The 19,078-nt window shown below is 39.1% G+C and overlaps 1 protein-coding gene across 3 annotated transcripts in view; it reads right to left on the minus strand.

Moving 5' to 3' along the window:
* The window catches only part of SPTAN1 (spectrin alpha, non-erythrocytic 1), a 50,566-nt gene that overhangs the window by 4,073 nt on the left and 27,415 nt on the right, over positions 1–19,078 (minus strand). For 2 of the 3 annotated variants that reach the window (XM_035554953.2, XM_035554954.2), the window contains 27 exons: positions 18,213–18,411; positions 17,052–17,156; positions 16,791–16,814; positions 16,444–16,479; positions 14,895–14,942; positions 14,156–14,247; positions 13,616–13,760; positions 13,317–13,498; positions 13,038–13,137; positions 12,700–12,897; positions 12,434–12,580; positions 11,777–11,880; positions 11,469–11,631; positions 9,042–9,173; positions 8,553–8,690; positions 8,052–8,156; positions 7,633–7,841; positions 6,688–6,808; positions 6,412–6,533; positions 5,745–5,877; positions 5,380–5,478; positions 4,921–5,080; positions 4,588–4,664; positions 4,207–4,416; positions 3,643–3,939; positions 3,324–3,436; positions 2,449–2,466 (listed from right to left, as the gene is read on the minus strand). In XM_035554953.2, coding sequence (XP_035410846.1) covers positions 2,449–2,466; positions 3,324–3,436; positions 3,643–3,939; positions 4,207–4,416; positions 4,588–4,664; positions 4,921–5,080; positions 5,380–5,478; positions 5,745–5,877; positions 6,412–6,533; positions 6,688–6,808; positions 7,633–7,841; positions 8,052–8,156; positions 8,553–8,690; positions 9,042–9,173; positions 11,469–11,631; positions 11,777–11,880; positions 12,434–12,580; positions 12,700–12,897; positions 13,038–13,137; positions 13,317–13,498; positions 13,616–13,760; positions 14,156–14,247; positions 14,895–14,942; positions 16,444–16,479; positions 16,791–16,814; positions 17,052–17,156; positions 18,213–18,411 — 3,477 coding nt within the window. The remainder of the gene's footprint in view (positions 1–2,448; positions 2,467–3,323; positions 3,437–3,642; positions 3,940–4,206; positions 4,417–4,587; positions 4,665–4,920; positions 5,081–5,379; positions 5,479–5,744; positions 5,878–6,411; positions 6,534–6,687; positions 6,809–7,632; positions 7,842–8,051; positions 8,157–8,552; positions 8,691–9,041; positions 9,174–11,468; positions 11,632–11,776; positions 11,881–12,433; positions 12,581–12,699; positions 12,898–13,037; positions 13,138–13,316; positions 13,499–13,615; positions 13,761–14,155; positions 14,248–14,894; positions 14,943–16,443; positions 16,480–16,790; positions 16,815–17,051; positions 17,157–18,212; positions 18,412–19,078) is intronic. The other variant, XM_050714651.1, reaches the window with a different exon arrangement.

Here is a 19,078-nt window from a genome sequence, read left to right on the forward strand (position 1 = left end):
GTGGACTAGCTACGGAAAGTCTCGGGATGTTGCTTTTTTCCCCCCAAATCCTACATAACCTTTAAGCAGCAGTGTTCAGGAACCTCTGCCCTTCCAGCGTGTACAGCGAGAGCTCTTACTGAATGACCTGTGCTTGGACAGCCAGGCTGGGCGCCGTGCTTTTGGCTCTGCCATGTTTAAGATCCTGTCCCTATAACCAGGTTCCCACTGAGATCTATCCTACGTGCTTTCGAGCTTCTTGAGGAGGGGATTTCAAGTGCTGAATCACTCTGCAGCAATGAAAATGCACCAAACACCCGGGTGTCTCTCACCACAGGGTTAAGGCTCAGATTCAATGCGTGCCTAAGGAGATGAAACGCGCGCCCAGAGCCCTGAGCAAGAAGCAGGGAACCAACCGTGGAAAGGAAAGAGTCAACAGGGAAACAAACCTCCAAGCATCCCTAAGCTGTGAAAGTTAGTTGGAAGGAAAGCGAGCCTTGGAATTAAAGAGTGCATTTGAAAACCAAAGTGAGGTAAGAAAATAAAGAGGAAAAAACCTTCCAGATAGATCATCCCCAACTTCATACTGATAGACACGAATGACACGACGATATGCTATGCTAGTCAAAGAAAAGAAACCAAGTAAATTCCAAAAAGGAAGAAGAAAGAACAGAGGAAAGAACACACCCAAACACGGCCACTGCAGTGGAGCCACACTCCAAGCTAGCACCACCTTGCAGCAAACATAAGCCATTGCTTAGTGAAATAATTCAAACGCGGGGTCGCACACACACAACTTGGTTATTTTTGGGTAAATCGCACAAAAGGGAGGGTCACTAAAAAAGAACTGAAGTTTTGCAGTTAATTCACCTACTGACTCTGTAAAGGCACTTTTCTTTCTAAACTCATCTTTCTCCCTCACTGCAGGAAGCCTCCTCCAGGCAGCACCGGGCACGCAGAAGCCGCTAGGGAGCACTGAAAAGCCAGGTGCACGCAGGGCAGCTGCTACCTTGAAACTTCTCTGAAGCTCAGCTTTCCCTCTCGCCAAGGCATTCTCAGCGCAGCCAATGCCTCTTTGAGCTAAGTCTGCATTTTTAATCTATTCACGAAGAATTAAGGACAAACTCTGCCTTGCGTATCAGCAGCCTTCTGGTAATTTGTTCAACAAAAGAGCTTGGCATGGTGATCTCGAACTCTGACCCCACGTCTTTTAGTAAATGGCCCTTTCTGTTAGCTCGTTCTTGGATACCAGAACTAATTTACAACACTACTTTACAAAGGAGCAGAGAATTCAGCATCCGTTCCAGGAAAATCTGCTCAGTTCCATTAAACTGTACAACAAAAATGGGGCAAATTATTTTTATCTGGCAGGAACAGCAGAACACAAGACACTGTAGTCATTACAGAGCACATAAGAAGCACAGTTATCTGCGAAGAATTCCACCCTTTTATTATGAAAAGCCTTCTATCTTCATGAGAAAGGTCCCTGCCTCCTCTCCAGCACATTACACAGGGCAGACGCCTAGGCTTCTGCGCCAGGCCCGTACAGTATTTGTTAACATTTCACATTATGCCTTGTTACAAAGCTTCTATCACGTTGCAGATTTTTAATACTGAAGAAATGAAAGTGGACAGACATGCTCTCAGAGGTTTTGGCAGTCTGAAGACATTTAAAAATTTCATTGTTTCCTTTCCACTACTTGACAAACCACCAACATGCATCCTCAGCAGGAATTATTCCCATGGACACAAGTGGACATAAAACTGCAGGCATCCAACTGCCTGCAAACCCAGGCAACGTTTGTGGGTTCATGTTGGAAGGTTTTGTTTCTTCTATCAAGAATATGATCTCTGTGGGGTAAGCACCTATTCTGAGTATGGTTCAGCAGCAGATTAAAAATAGGCAGCTCATTTTTGCATACTACAGAGTTTTAAGATAGGTAACTTCAGCATAGCCTCTTCATAGGAACCTTTCTTCCTCCTTTCCTTACAAAACAAATGGTCAATACTTCGGAGCTTTAATTGTTCTGAGAACAATTATAATGGAAAGGTCTATTCCATTAAACCAATCTCTGAATGCTGGAAAACTAGCTTCGTCAGCTGTTTTCCAAAAGCATATGAACGTGCTTATTCTATGTTCTCCCATATCTCATCAAATTAAGAGCCTTTTCTTGTGCAAGCTCTCAGAGAAAGGAAGAGCAAAAGTTAGGACTTCCACGGTACGCCAGTGGCTTTCCATTAATAACTTCCTCTGCTTTTGACTAGGAAATAATTATGTTTCTGTTGGTTTGTACTTAGTCCACTCCAGAATCATGTTTCCTGTGTCTGTGCACCTCAGCTCCAGATTGCTCTTTTCAAATAAAAGGGGTTTCAGTGCAGCTCTCACAAGCAATATCATGACAGAAGAACACACACAGATAGAGCAGAACACGTCACCAAATTTGTAAAGATATAAAATTCAATACTAACCCATCTAGCAGGTAAGTCCTGTAGAATGTGAAGATCCAGACATCAGGCAGCAGGACAGAGACAAGACAGTAAGAGAGGGACAGAGATTTGGGTGGGAAGCAAACATCAAAAAGTTAAAAATCATATTTAAATTTCGGTATTTCATGAAGACACATACACAACTATTTGTAAACACACAGAGACAGAGAGTCACAGGATTACACGAAAACAAAACTCACCTCTTCTGAACCACAACCCCTGTGTGTCAGAATTGGCTAACAGCACTCTGAGCACGGTTACCTCAGTTTTCTAGAAACACGCTCTTCAATTCACTGCAATTCTCGACCTTGAGATTTCTTTTTTAATTTCTAAAGCAGCTGTTAAATCTGTACTCCCTCTTCCCCAGGCACGGATATTATTAGACAGCACCCCAAAAAGGTGATGTAGTCTTCAGTTTTTTTCCACAGTTGCTTTCTCTACTGAAGTTCTAATGAGATTTCTAATATACTAGTGAACACAAAAAGGCATTAACAGAAAGGCCATGAGCACTTCATACAGCCTGCTTCTAGCTGTTTGTTCCTTGCCCCTGCCAGTTGCAGGGCGGACTAGTTCAGGAGTAACTGGAGGACAGACAAGTCCTGGATAACTGGAATCACTACAGAAAAACGAATACAGAAGCAGAAACATTTTTATAGTCGGGTGTTTCAGGGCTTTCCTCTCCCCTGTGGCAAATGGGGCCTTCCTCTTAGATCCCAACTGCAGGAGATGAACAAGAGACCATCAGCTGTTTTTCAGCAGGAGGCATTACAACTTAGATTGGCCAAGGAGATATTGGATGGATACAATTATTAGCTGTGGAATTCTCTAAGGGTTGCTCCTGGGAAGACAAACTATACCTGGTCTCCTGAATCCACTGATGGAAGGCATTAGCATGCTGAGCAAACTCCTGGCGCAACTTGTCATTCTCTTCCTGCCTTCGCTGTTCCTTCTGCAACTCCAATTCACGTTCCTGAGAAAGGAACAAAAATTATTTCAAAAGGGAAATACGTGACTGGCTTCATCGTGCATCAAAGCAAAACCAGCACTGCATACCGGTGCAATTCAGGAGGTAAAAAGAAGACTGAGGACTCAAAGAGTATCCTGGATACTTATCTTTGGGGACGACTTCCAGGGAAGACTTTAAAGGTTACAAGCTATGAAGAGATCAAGACTTGCCTTGATAATTTTCTGCAGATTCCTCCAAGTTTCTTCAAGAGCCTCCATAGTAAACCAAGTGTAGGGGTTGGAGGCTACACGGAAGCTCTTGATCTGGCGGTCAAGCTCTGCCAGCTGGTTGAAGTCAGCTTGGGCAGAACTGAGCGAAGAACGGAAAGCATCATGAGCTTCTCGCAGTGCTTTGATTTCTTCCAGCGAGTTACAGCGCACGGGATCCGTCAGGTCCTCTTCAGCATTCTCAAACCAGCTGTTGAAGGCAGATGCCTTCTTTGCAAAAGTCAGGAACAGATCCTCAACCTTGAAAAGAGGAAATAATCCAGTTGGTCAGTTCAGTTATGCAGCGAGGCAAACACTGTATATGAGGTGATCTGGAATTAACAAGCCTAAGTGGTAGTTTGCCTTTATTGCTTATTTCTTGCAAGTGTCTTAAAAATTCTTAAGGAAGTTTCCATAAATATTGTCTCCAAATAGAAAAGCTACATAAGTTGCAAGTGTTGTTTGTTTGTTTGTTTTCCTCCAAAGAGAACAATTCCATTTTTGTAGCCTCATGGTTTGGCTACTCACCTTTCTGAAATGCTCCTGAGCCTCCAAGAGTTTCTTTTTCCTGGCTGCAGAATTGGCAAGTAGCTGGTTCCAGCGTTTCATCAAGGAAGCATGCCGAGCCTCAATGGCCTTTGATTGGATGTGTTTGGCTGCTAGCAGCTGGTCTTTCAGAGCAGTGATGTTTGCAATTCCCTCCTGCTGGAAAGCCTGAAGTCCAGCATCAAAAGTTTCCTGAAACATTAAAAAAGAACAAAATATTTTACACTGAAATATATTCAATGTATCCTATGAAAGATATAGGAACGAATAAATAAAAATATAAATATCAGTCTTTTGTATTGCTGAAGTGTTTACCTACTCTTTTCCATCCCTTTACAGGGTAGAAGCAGCATTAGCACTAACCTGCTTGGTGAGTAGTGTCTGCACAGAAGAGAGGTCACGTCCATAATCATCTGTCTTCAGACTGTTTTCCTTCTCACCTTGAAAATGAAGCAAATGCATTAAAAATGTAAACATCTCTATCTCAAATGTTCCTTCCATTCCAAACTGGGGAAGGCCCTCTGGGCTAATAGAACAATTACCTCCAAAGCATCTACCAGGCATGGCACTGCTGATTGCTTTGGGTGTAGGTCTGCTCATTACAGCACCATATGAGAAGCTATTTGAAGTCTTTTTAACTGAAGGAGCATTTCAGTTTCTTTGTGACAGAGTACTGTGCCCCAACGCAGAACCTACCTATCCACGACTCCACTACATCTGCTTTCCAGTTGAACTGGAGGAAGGCAGAGTTCTCATCCAGTTTGGCTTTCCTCTGAGCTGCTGCTTTCTCCAGATCTGACACCTTTCCTTTGAGGCCCTTCATCTTGGCAGTAATGTTCTCCACATGGTGATTGTTCTACACAACAGGAGGGGAAAAAAATAAATTAAATATGATCTTAAGGTCTTCCAAGGCATCCAGAAAGCTTGTAACAGAGCAAGGACTTCAATCAAAAGACTTTGTTCTCAATGTACACCACTGCCTAAGAAACAGTGCTGTAAGAGGTTAACATCAATAGCTTATTCAGCTGCAAAAAATGAGTAAGAGCTCTTTTCAAAGAGTTGACAAATCAGTCTTAAGAGCAAAGTAAGTCTATTTTGACATGAAAATGTTCTGGGCAGCCTTTGAAGGTTTTTTTTACCAGTCTATTTTCTCACCTTTTTAATGAGATCCTCTCCGTTAGCACAAACATCATTCACTCTGTCTTTGTGGACAGTAAAATCAGTCTCAAATGCTTCATGCTTTTTCAGCAAGCCCTGCAAATATGACACACAACCACTTTTTAAAATATTTTCTCACTACTTATGAAAGAAAGTCATTTCTAAAGAAAACGCCATAGTTGGAATGCTTTTCTAAAACAAATTCATGGTGTTTTTTAATTACTTTATTACATCGTAGGCCTTTAAAAATGAACCAACAAAGAAATCTCTGTTTTGGAAAGACAGTTAAAGTAAAGGTTCATTAAGCTCTCATCAATGATAATGCAATGAAGATACGAAAGAGCTGACAAATTTCTCCATACCTGGATAGCTGCAAGTGTGTCCCCGTAATCCTCACTGGCTACCAGTGTCATTTTCTCATTGATCCATGCTTCTTCTTCCTCAACATTTGCTACAAACTGTTGGTATTCCAGAGACTCCTCTAGACGCTGCCCCCTGTATGGGTAAAGAAAGGTAAAATTAGCTGCAGTGTTGCTCTAGAGCAAATTACAGCAGCAGAAAACCTAGGAATGTACAGAGACAGAACCCTAGCATATAATCACTCATACTTGTCTTCTCCAGCAGCAGACTGTGATATCTGCAGCTCTGTAAATTCACAAGGCCACAAAGCCTGCAGCCATTAAAGGACTGCAATGAACCATTTTCTCCTGATAGCTTCCATTCAGAAAAACATCCTGGTAGTGGACTAAGGCCAATTAATTTCAAGCCTATGGTATTTAGGCAAGTGCAAGAAAGGCTAACCACAGCACACCTTAAGAAACAAAACAAAACAAACCTCACATTTTTGTTGAGAAACATTATCACTAAAACCCTTTTCAATAGTCTCAAAGAGCCCATCATCAGTGACGTATGCTATGACTTGATTATTACTAATGACCCATATCTAAACACCTGAAATTCAATAAAATCTGGTCCTTACAAGCCCATGTAACTGTTTTAAGTTGCATGTTACAAAAACATCTCACACACCGAGCAGCTGCCAACTGCTTTAACTCTTTCCAGTGATCCACAAACTGGGCCAGCCTCTGCTGTATCTCCTCCTTTCCAATTGTGTTATCATCCGAAAGCTTCTTCCCAGTGTCTAGAACACCCTGCAAAGCAGAGAAACACCCGATCAATAGAACATCACTTGCTCTTTTATTATGCATTCTATTTGGATTCCTACAAACCAATTACTGGCTTTCATACTTGCTGCAAACAAGAAAGCCATTCCTTATAGGAAATCTGTCAAGGAGAGGCATTTACCTGGATAGCAGGCTCATGGGCAGCTAATTCTGCTTCTAAGCGCTTGTGTTTTTTCCTCAGGTTCTGCACACCAGTTAGGTCTCTGCCGTAGTCCTCTGAGCTAACTAACAATTTCTTCTCTCTAGGTTCAAGAGAGAAGCAAGAAATGCAAAATTTTAATATTACTTACATAGGTCAAGTCTCACAAAAGAAAAAAAAATCATTGCAAATAAGGAAATGCTCTTCATAGCATAAATATCTTGGATGCAAGAAATTGCGTACGAGTTATCAGCAAACAGCAGCTGGCTCCTGGCAGCACATCAAGGGGAACGTGTAGGGAAAACAAAGGAAAGGAAGAGGGTCTATCATTTCTCTATGAAGGACAGAGTTTCTCTGTACTGTTTTGTTTCTAAGAAGATAATTACTTTTTGTAAAGTTTACCTGCTGTCATCCAATTATTATTTTTTTGGTTTTTTTTTACAAGCATAACAAAAAAGTGCTCTAAACTGAATGATTTCTATCAAGCTCACTTCTTTCTCTCCTCTAAGAATAGTAACACCAATATGGAAACAACATTTCATTAATTACTACATCTGGCTGGAACAAAAAAAGTACTTCAGACTGAAAAAGTGAGGTTTAAATTTCTTCTAGGTGCTTTTCCAAAAAGAATCAAATTTCAGTTATCTGGTCTAGGGCTAATTAGTGTTATTTTTTCTAGTACAGAGCTTTCCTTCTTGGGGTTTGACCAAAGAAAACTGTAGATAAGAAGCCACACCCAAATCAGTGTTGAAGCTGTTTTGAATACAGTGTTCCTTGACTGGGAGGCAAGTACGTGTCTTCTTGTAGAGACACATACTTGTGGAAAAGACAAGTTATAAAACCATGCTACAGACTATGAATGCTGTTAGCAAGCTGGCAGTAAGCACGTGCCCTCATGCCAGAGCCTAGAACTTCCAAAATACACACTTGATCCAGGACTCCTCATCGTCCATATCACGGAAAAACTGATGCAAACGGTGGGACTCATTCAGCTTTGCACGGCGGGCAGCTGCCATACTCTTGATCCTCTGAAAGCGTCCATTAATAGTCTCACGTTTATCCTTCACTTGGGATGTATCAAAAGCACTGCTGGTCATCAAACTGTCAGCCTGACTGTTCAGGTCTTTCAGACGATCCTGGAAACATGGGTGAAAAGGTGTGTGAATAACCTTATCTCATTATTTCTATACCAACAAAACCACAGAAATCTGACTGCTCTGCAGAGCCAGAGTTTTTAAGAAAACATGTTTCAACAAGTATATGACTGCAGCATGTATTGAAGTGGTATCTGCACAATTTGCTGATTACTATGAGTTATGTTCCAAAACAAAAAGCGAAAGCGATACCTCATGAGCAGATATATCAGCTTCCAGTAACTGGTGCTTCTTCAGAAGGTTGTTAACTGATGCCAAGTCCTTCCCGTAGTCTTCAGATGCCAACAAAGCCTCCACCTGGGGGTGAGAAAAAAAAAAAAAAAAAGAGGAGGATGAAGAATGAGTTGTGCGTTGTATTTTCACAAACCCCTTGTAATTATAATGTCTTTAAAATTATGCAAATTAATTATCTCCTTAACTTTCTACAGTGTGGATAAACCTTTGCCTCATCACCTGCTTAATTCTTGGGAGATTCTATGCAAATAGGCTTATTCTCACTTTATTGTTTATAAATAATATAAAAAACATCCACAAGATTTTTAATCTTTTCAGAATCTTGTAATAACGGTTTTTACTAAATAAATCTAGACTTGCTCAAAGGTATACAGTGCTCTAGGAAAATGAAAATCAGCAAAGGGAATAAAAAACTAGAAAAAAAACAAGTCTTGCAAGTAAATAATCCCAATTAATTACCTCTGAAAGCCAGAAATCAAAGTCCTTGATTCCAGTATTGAAATTCTGCTGTTTATTAGCTTCTTTCAGTTTCTGACTCTTCTCTGCTGACTTCTGTACCAGGAACTGCCATTGGTCAGCCAGGGCAGCTAGCCGTGCCTGTTATAAAATGGAGAAGACAAATGCTACAAATGAAAAACACAAGTTCTGATAAATATAACACCACAATAAGGTACAAGTTTGGCTGCTGATTCCAGGTACACAAACTGTACAGTAACTATTTCATGTTTCCTAGCTATAATTCAGTTCAACGTTTACATCCTGATCATAGGATCAGAAAACTTTTCTCACTCTTAAGAACAAAGCAAAATGACTACCCTGATTCCTACTGCATAGCTGAAATAGAAAAACTGCTATAAAACAAGATTTTTTAAGGGGTATTTCCCTCCCAATTGTCCAAACATTCCAAACTCAAAACTAAATAAATCTTCTAAGACTTGTTTTATCTACCTTCACAGCATCCTCGCTGCCAGCACATGCTCCTCTTTCAATCAGCGAGTTCCCCATATCGATGACGCCGCGGATCCGATCTGCATTGGCATGGAGCTCAGCTTCAAAGGCTTGGTGCTTCTGGTGTTTGCTCTAAACGTGACAAAAACGAAACTATTAGAAACTGGACAAAGGGCTCCTAAATTGTTCTCATGGGCTGAGAGGAGAGCGCAAGAGTTGTCTACATAGAGAGGTTTGTGTATAGTCTGATCTAAAGAAGTTGTCTCTCTCTCAGTAAGCATACTGACTCTTCACTCAGATAGTAAATCTCATGAATCGGGGTAGCTATCAAGCTTTGACCTAGCAAAAGTGTCAATGAGTTGATATATATAACTCAGGCAACGTCTTCTGCATTTTACAGATGCCCATGTAACATTCCTTGCATTAACCTTAGAGGTTACTCAAATAAGGCTTTCTCATGTACAATGCTATCACCTCCGAAAAGTACACATACTCTAAGCATAAGCACAGTAGCTTTCTATTCCTATAGAAGCTTCACAAATTTCTATTTCCCTTTGTAATCTACAGGTAGCTAAAAGAAACCACTGCTAAAGCCTATCTGCTTTTTGCACAGTTTTGATATTACTCAGTCATACTTGACATTATATATTACAGTCCTGAATTAATATCAAAAACTCCATAAAATAACTTTGAACGATTTATTAAAAAAATTCTCTGAGTTGAGAACGCCATGAGAACAACAGGAGCCTAGGTGTAGGAGGAAGTATGCAGATCTCTCTCATATCTACACGATCCATCCACCCACCAGGAAGATAAGAATAGCACAAAAATGACAAGACAGAATTTACAAGTATTAACTGGAAATGCTAGTAACATTGGACATGGGTATGCAATGCCCTGAGAGAATGGAATGAAAGGAAATGTTAGATTTGAAATAAAAGATGGAAAATACTATAGCACTGCCATGAGAAATTCTGCATGAACTGCTTTATTTTGGAAACTACTAATCCTGAATGCTGAGATTATAAAAACATATCCTTCAAAGCAGTATTTGCCAACACATAAAACTCAATTTAAAAGCTGCCAATTGCTTATCTCCATATAATTACCACAAATGACAACAAATCCAAGACAAGCCTTTCTCTTTTAATATAAAATTCTTATTTTTTCAACTAAGAAAAAAAATGAATGTACTACAGCCTAAAGCAACAAACACAATGTTTGTCTCCTTCCTTGCTCTAGTTACCTTCCCCCTCTTGGTTGTCTTCTTTCATGTAACCTCATTTTACTCCACTCTTTGGATTCTAACAAGTCCTGTCAGCTTTCTACGTGGTACGTATCCTTTTCCCAAGGGTTCCTTCTATGTTATTCTCTTCTACTACTCTTGTAAGACATCTAGGTCTACCAGCTTTATTGGTATCTCCATCTTCAGCATTTGATTCTAAAAGCTCAAACTAACGGAGCTGACATCACATGTCATGGGTTATATCACCACCACTCTAAATTCAGAAAGGAGGTTGACATGCCTCATAGCCAAATTTCCAAAAAAGGATAGAAACCCATTTTTCTATGAGCTAACTCCTACTCATCCACACACAACAAAAACCAACCAAACCTAAAAAAAAACAAAACCCAAACCAACCCTATACCACTTATGCATTACAAATGAAACAGATCATGCAGAACACCTGCAAAACAAATACATAAATGATGCTGAATAGGCATTAACAGAAAAGCCACATCCATAACATGAAGATCAATAGCTGTACCTGCATGAAGGTCAATAACTAATAGAAAACAAAGAGATTGCATGAACTGATGGATGGAGCAACAGACTGCAACCAGACCTTGTGCTCACACATAAGCTATACAAAGAAAACAAATTCACATACCAGGGCTAGTCCAAACTACTTACCAGCAGTTTGGAAAGCTATAAAACAGATTGAGAGAAGAAGTAGTTCAGTGCATTCATACTACTTCATAAGCCACTATTTAAACACAGGAGGTAATTCTAATTAATTATTCTCTAATACTGAAAATTGAGTAAGACTTATATTTTAGAATATAAGAGAGATCTCATACGGAGATGAGACCCAGGAACTTAGTTTCATTATTTTATTATCTAGATACCAGGAGAAAAACAGAACAGCTACTCAGGAGTATCTTCAGAAAGAGTGTTGCTGCAGATACCACATATCTTATTAATTATAAGCATCAATAATTACCAAGTGAGTTCTATTTTGGGTCTCCTTTCATGCATAATGCAATTTCTATTTTCTCCTTGTTAAAGGAAGACCATGTCCAACATGGTGTGTTATTCTCTCTCTTACTGAACAAGAACTCCTCTGAACATGTTCTTTCAAAACAGAGGATGCTTTGTGAAGGTAAATATTTCATTTTGACTTCTAAGCTGAGAAACGTATTCACCTGGATATTCGTGGGATCCTTATATGACTCATCACTTGCAGTCTGGAGCTTTTCACTGATCCAAGCTTCTATTTCATCGACATCACGACTGAACTGCTGGAGAGTCTGAGATTCTCCTAGCTTAGATCTCTTCTCAATCATTTGAGCTTTCAGACGAAGCCACCTGTACGCAATTAAATACACGTGTAGAATGAAAAACCAGGACAACACAAAGCAGCACATTTTACAGTTGCAAAATGTTGCCAAATATCATTCTCTTTCACAGCCAGTATCTGCATCCAATCTCACAAGGCCTTCAGCGTACTGACCTGTCCAGAACCTCATTGCGTCTGTTAGCAATGACTCCTTTCGCATAGTGATCAGCGGAGATCAGCTGGTCAGCAAAAGACTGCAAGACGGCAATTTTCTCTTCCTATTCAAAAGAGAAGCCATAAATTAGGGCAACTGTAGTACTTCAAACTAAGTCAAGTGATGACCAGGGTCTGGAATGGAAAAAGAGCCTTTGGTGGTGGTGGGTTTTTTTGTTTGTTTTTCTTCTTGTTTCTTCTCTCTAAAGGAAGACTATCTTCCACAGGACTGGAAAGTTCAACTTCAGAACAACTCTCACCTATGGCATTTAGGAAAAAAGGTATCTTTTGGACTTTTCAGAATGATCTCAGTAAAAGTTGGAAGTTTTTTTTTCTACAAGAAATTGAAAATATACTATTTTCTGCTGTAAAAATAAACAATTTTCAAGGCAGTAAGAGATTTACACAAATACCTGCCACGCTTCCCACACCACGTTGGCGGGCAGTGAAATACCTCCCTGTCTGCATTAGCCACTTCTGAACTGTTGGTGCAGATCCCAAACAGCTCAATACTTCGAACCAACATTTAGAAACCATACACAGTAGTAATTTCTTTTGTTAATAACCTGGCTAAGAAAAGCTAATCTATTCCGCCCTCACTTCAGCTACCCTCCTCACCTGGACATTGATTGCCTTATCAAAATCTTCGTGTTTCTTGATGAGTGCCTCCACGCTGTCTAAGGAGTCTCCTTTATCTTCTGTATTTAGGAAAGCCTCTCGGGCAGCCATCCAATTTTCAGCTTGTTCACAGTCCCGATGAAACAGCTACACAGAGAAAAAACTCCAGAGCATAAGAAAGACAGACCACGAGCACTGCTCGTCACCATGAATAAACTTTTATGAAAAGAGGACTTATTTTTCTTTTTAGAAATGCAGCAGAGTACCTGCAGTTCTAGGCACTGGTCTAGCATCATTCTGCGCTGGACCCAGGCCTTCTCCAGGTCTGTCCGTTCTTGTTCTAGAATATCCAGTTTCTCCTTGATCTCTGGACTGGCATAGTGACCACGTGCCAGAAGTTGTTGTCCAAACTGTTCAAATGCCTGGAAAGTGCCAGCTCTTGCATCTATTTCAGTGCGGTGTTCCTGCATGGTACAGAAATGTGTTAACAAATAAATAGAGGACAGAGCTGTAATTGATCTATTTTTGGAACTGTAAGTGGAGAGTGTAAGAAAAACAAACATCTGTTGATGCTTATGATATACGCTCACAATCTTTCACATACCTGGTGCCTTTCCAATAAAGCTTCAGCTCCAGTCACATCCTTTGCAAGCTCATCTGAGGAGACCAGTCCCCGGATTCCATTGATCCAAGACATAAGGTCCCTGCAAACACAGATTAATAAATAATTTTTCCCTTCCTCCACTATAATAAGCCAGAACAGGAAAAACAGACCTTTTTCAAACCCTCCCCAGAAATATTCCTGTGGAACATTGAGCCATATATACTTCAGTGGTAATACAGCAAACAGACAAACTGGGGAGGAGGGAGATAGACTCTTCACCTGAAATCACTGAGGAAACGCTGCAGGTCATGAGAATCTCCAAGCTTCTCTTTGCGCTGGTCAGCACGTTTTCCCAGACTATTCCAAGCCTGATTCAACTCAGTGCATTTTTCTTGGAGATCTTCAGCAGATTCTGGATGTGACTGGATCAGACGCTGTGCAGTTTCACCAAGAGAGTTCACCTAGAATTAAAGAAAAGAAAATAAACACAAAGAAAACAAAAATAATCTTTTATACAGTTCAATCATCTCTGCTAGATAAAAAGAAGCCTTTTGTTTTTGTCCCCCTCTCAACCTCACCTTGTCTCCAAGAGCTGCTAAGTCTCTCTCGAAGCCTTCGTGTTTGCGCTGCAGAGCCTGCACGCTGGCCAAGTCATGTCCGTAATTGTCTGTATTTAATGCTTGATTCTTCTCCTCTATCCATTCTTTTGTTTCATCAGCATCTCTGATTTGAGCGAAATGAAGGCAGAAAGAGAATTAAAATGGAGGCCACGCTAGGATCTCTGTTACCCACCAGCTTGCTGATTTCTAGAGAAGCTCAAGTAGTTGATGATTCTATTAAACTGCAAGACGACACAAGTGAACTATGGCAAAATAGGACAGCAGTTGAGATCTCCCAAACCCTCAGTAGTTCCATGCTCCCATGTTAACATGCTTTTAATTTTCTTTCTAGGAAGTATATAAAAAAAATTTTGTTGTTTTACTGGTGGCCCAACTTCCACTAAATAAGTTGGGGGCTGAAATATGACTTGTTTGGAATAGGTCCCACTATGTTTTAGAACTCTTATAAATAAATTATTTAAACTGAATTAAGATCAAATATGGATACAAACACCCCACCTGTGGAATCTCTGGACTTCATGAGCACTGCCCAACAGCTGGCTTCGCTCCTCTGCTAACTGCTGCAGAGACCTCCAACGTTCATTCAGTTCCTGAAAAAAAGCAAAAATCAAGCTCCACACTGATACTGCAGAATCACAGGTTTTTTATAGCATTTCTGCTTAAAGAAACTCTTGTGTTGGGCTCATTGAAACTTTGATGTCAAACAGAAAATTTATCCAGTAACATGTTGTTCACTATGCTTATAGCCCCCTTTTTCATTTTGCTGACACCTGCAAACATGCCAACTACCCCTTCTTCACATCCATCTTCATAGTTTTTTTTCAGGGGTTTACTGAGAACACAGACAGCAATGCTGGAAGATTTCCTAAAATGGTTATGCTTATGTTATTTAGAGTATATAAGCAAATTTCACCAGTCAGTAATAAATGAAAAGTCAAGACTATACTTTCAGTGCAGGTGAAGGTTACTGTATTCTACTTAATTTCAGAAAAATGCACAAATTCAATTAGCCTGGTTCAAAAAAAAAATCAGGGTTTCTCCTGACATAAAAAAAAATAATTTCATGTATATAATAAAATATTGATGTAACCTGAGAAGTAATTGCTGTATGTTAATAATTCACTCAACAAGTTCATTCAAGAAGACTTATAAAGGGTAATGAAAGACAAAGACTATGGAAAGGTAGGTGGAAAAGTTCTCAGCTTTCAAGTAAACTCAGAAAAAGTCGTGTTATTACCTTGATTGAGTTAAATGTTGCCACTGTGTGTACCATCATACGTGCAGACTGCATGAAAAGGCAGAAATAAAAAAAAAGTGGCATTAAAGTCTACTTTAACCAGAGCCAAAATCAGATTGAAAGAAAACTTAAAAATCCATAATGACTTGGCTTAGGTCAAAACCACAGACTTTGTAAAATATAACTTCACAAAATCCATGAAGAAAGAAATACCATAGATTTTAAAGGTTTCAATGAAAACTATTGAATTCTTTAAATTTTTATATAATTCTTTAGAACACTGTTTTGGATACAGTGTTGTTTATGAAACACCAACAAGAAGCAAGTAAATTACAAAAGCAACTAAAAATTATATTAAGAATAATTACTTGCAGTACCTAAGGTATTATAGATCAGGGTAAGAACAGTTAGAGGTGTACATGTGAATGCTATCTCACTTATGTAATTTGAAAAAAACAACAACTATCTTAATAAGGACAGAGAAAACTTAATGCAACATTCAAAAGGTGAATAAAAACAAATGAAACAAACCAAAAAATAGTTTCCTCAGTCACAGGGACAGAAAACAGTAAGTGCCTGAATGGTTTAACTATTGGCAGAATCAGCTTAGCAGTTAATTCAAATAATTTTAGAACACTAGATGACAATCAAAACAGATGAAAGCCAATTAGAAAAATTATGACCTATTTCCTTCGATATGCAATCTTCTTTTCTAACAATGATAGATTACTTGCAAAAAAGTACGATGTTGGATAACATCAAATATATTCAAAATATTTTTGTGCATTAGCAGGTAACTGCTATTCCATTGTAGGCCACTAATGAATGGAGAAAGGCATTGTAGAAAAAGGGCTAGCAACGAAGAGTAGAAGTCACAGATACTGCTATACACTCAGCATATTCCTTGCTGAAGAAATACTGACATAAATGGCTTTGACTTTCAGGAATGAAAACATTTCTTTCTGCTCGCTACATTAAAAACAAACAAACCGCATGCAAAGTAAACGGGGAAGATTTTGCATCTAGCAGCCATGTGATACCTAAAAACTTTGGTACAAAAACTTGGACCAGTCTTACAGTACAAGCTCAAAAACGGAGTTTCCTTAAAAAAATAACTGCCAGCAAATTCTCTGTTAGGAATCCACTATTTCAGTTATTTTTATAATCGTGCCTGAAAAATGGAGAATTGACTGTGACTTTTAAAATGCAGAGCAGAACCTATACGGCATCTTTCTATATTGATAGGGAATTTGTATGCAAGCATAACGAAGTGAATTCCTGCTTACTGCTCTGCAAGTTTTTGTAACCTGTTTGCTGAAGGAAACAAGCAAAATTAAATGGAAATTCAGTAAACATAAATCAATACCAATTCAAAACATTTGTTCAGACTATGACATCACCAAAATCACTTTGGCAAGTCTTAAAGAAAAAAAAAAGGGGGGGTGGCATATGAGAAAGTGCATGGTCTATTAAAAAAAAAAAAAAAAGATGATGTGCTGTAGTTTTTGATTTACTTTCCCATTGCTTGCTATTAAATGACGACACCTACCTTCCAAGGAGAGGCTGTCTTAGAATCAGTTTCATCCTGTTTGAAAGAAGTGAAGAAACAGCTTTAAATAGGAATGATATCAGAACGTATTTAAAAACTCAGATATCTCCATGTTCAAGCCTTAACAGCATAAATCAATTTTTGCAACTAAGTATTTGTGTCATTTTGGGTTATTGATTTGTGGAGTAGAACACTCAGTAAATAAATACATGGAAGATGAGATCATCTTTTTACATCCATTCAAAATCATTATGGAGTTCCTTCATGGAAATGGATTACGGTCATGGCTGAACTTCTACTTGTACATCCCAAACTGTTAAAATTGCAACGCAGAAATTAACACTTACCCTGGGCATCATACCATAGACTTCCTGCAAAGGAAAAATGACAAAGTGTCTTGTTATTTTCTAACAACTTGGTATTATCTAACAAAAAGGAAGTTTTGACTGTTTGTAAGAAAGGGAAGATAGCAGGAGATATGCTTTGAGGTAGTGTATCTGTATCTTACAGGTATCTTATAGTGACACACAAAATAGAACAGACAAACGAAAGGAAGGAAATCTTTTGCTTCTCAAGAACATTAGAGAAAGTCAGAAAAAAAAGTGGACCTGTTGCTCTACTGCTTGCACTTCCTCTGCCATCAGTCCTTCTGACTCCAGGTCATTTGCAACCTTGTTTATGTCCTTCAGACGCGACTCATTAGCTTTTAGATCCTGCACAGAACAGTAAAATTCACAGCATTAACATTCACACAAGCAAAACATGTGGATTAAGTTTGCACACCAAGGGTGCCATGAAGTAGACAGTTTGTAAGCAGCAGGAATTTAGCGCACTTGACCTTTCCAGTTACCAGTGAATATAGAATGCACGAGAGTCTGTGCCAAGAAATCCCAGCTGTCAGCGTCAAGTGTCAATGAATTAAATAAACGCACTATCAGAGTTTTCCTTCCATGAAGTTAATTAACGATCAGCCATGGAATACCCTTTTCACGCTGTATGCCTGACAGTTTACCAACATGGAGATCCAAAGCTATCATCCATACTACTGGATAAATAAGCTAAAAAGCAGATTTTAAAAGTACTTTTACTGAGACACTTAAAGTTCCAGCCACAAAGACTGACAGAAACCTTTCTATAAAGTAGAAAGGGAATCCAGTTAAAAAAGAAACACTGGAGAACTTGCCTTTAAATTTTAATAAAAGACACATTTTAATATCAACCAGTAGCTTAAAAAAATAAAATATCACAAATCCAGTAACTGCTATTATCTTCACACCTCCACTATTAGGCTGGCTCAAATTGTTAGCCAATTTTCAAGCTGTAAACATGGTAACATCCACAGAATTATCAAGTCACTGGCTTTGCCACTGTATAAAATGGTCAGGCATCTTTGCATTTCAGTGTCCAGTACCTCACCAAAGTGGACAGAACAAAAATATATGCACAAACAATTCTTTCACATCTCATGCAAAGTAAAGAAAAATTAAGAAGTGTTGCGAATACTGAGAGAAAAATAAATAAATAAATCCAAAAGCCCATCAGCATTTGGAAGCAGAGAATTATTCTAACATATCTTGTCAAACACTCTACAGCTGAAAACTAAAATGCACATTTCAAAAAAAAAAAAAAAGGAATAGAAATAGCTTAACTGAAAGTCATGCTTTGCACAAAATGAAATTGTTTCAGAGCTTGTTAGGTTCTATATTTTAGCTCTAAATTATCAATGACCTATGACCCAGAAGCACACGTTATGCAGCATTATAACATACCTTCTGAAAATCGTCAAATTTCTTCTGCAGCACCTCGACCTGCTCCAAATCAGCACCCACTTCCTCATTCGTGAGTGCAGCTTCTTTCTCATTGATCCACTGCTGAAGCTCATTAGCCTCACGGAAAAGCATAAATTTTTTGCAGCTTTTTTCTAGCATGCCTTTACGTTTTTCTCCCAGCTCAAGAAGAGAATGATACCTGGAACAAGGAGAAAAGGAAGGCAGGAGAAGTCAGATTGAACTGAGCAGTCAGAGCAATTAAACAGGTGCTGGTATCACCAAAAATATGGAAAGTCCCTGCAGTCTACACGTTGCTATTCTACAGAATGATCTAGTTACTCACGATTAGGCAAACGTAAACTGTACACGTTTCTCCACTATATGGATAAGCACACCAAAACGAGACCTCCCACATGCAACACTTTAGTGGGCAAAGGCAAACCCCAAATCCCAGCTCAGGTCAAGGTAGGCTCCTTAAGCTACAGCAGCAGTGCAGTGCAGGAATGACTGCACGGGATACACAGAGAAAAGAGCTTACTTTCTGAGACATATTTTCCTATAGTATATCAATTTTGCCATCAGATTGTTAAAATCCACTAGCCTGACAGCTATTGGACACAAAATATCTTACCTAGGCACTATTCAGTGCAAATCTGCTGAATGTTTAAAGGAGGTGTTATTTCTTTGATAACACAACCAATCCCAGTTTAATAACTGGGAAAACACATCAATTTTGTATTTACAGGTGCTACTTTTATATCTGTTGAATTTCCAACAACATCAGTGAAATTACTCCTCATTTAGGTTAGAAAAAACATAAAGCAAAACCTCTAAAACCTCTAAAGTGCTTAAATTGCTTTGAATGA

The sequence above is a fragment of the Cygnus atratus genome, chromosome 19, assembly GCF_013377495.2.
Source record: "Cygnus atratus isolate AKBS03 ecotype Queensland, Australia chromosome 19, CAtr_DNAZoo_HiC_assembly, whole genome shotgun sequence".
NCBI classification, from domain to species: Eukaryota; Metazoa; Chordata; class Aves; order Anseriformes; family Anatidae; genus Cygnus; species Cygnus atratus.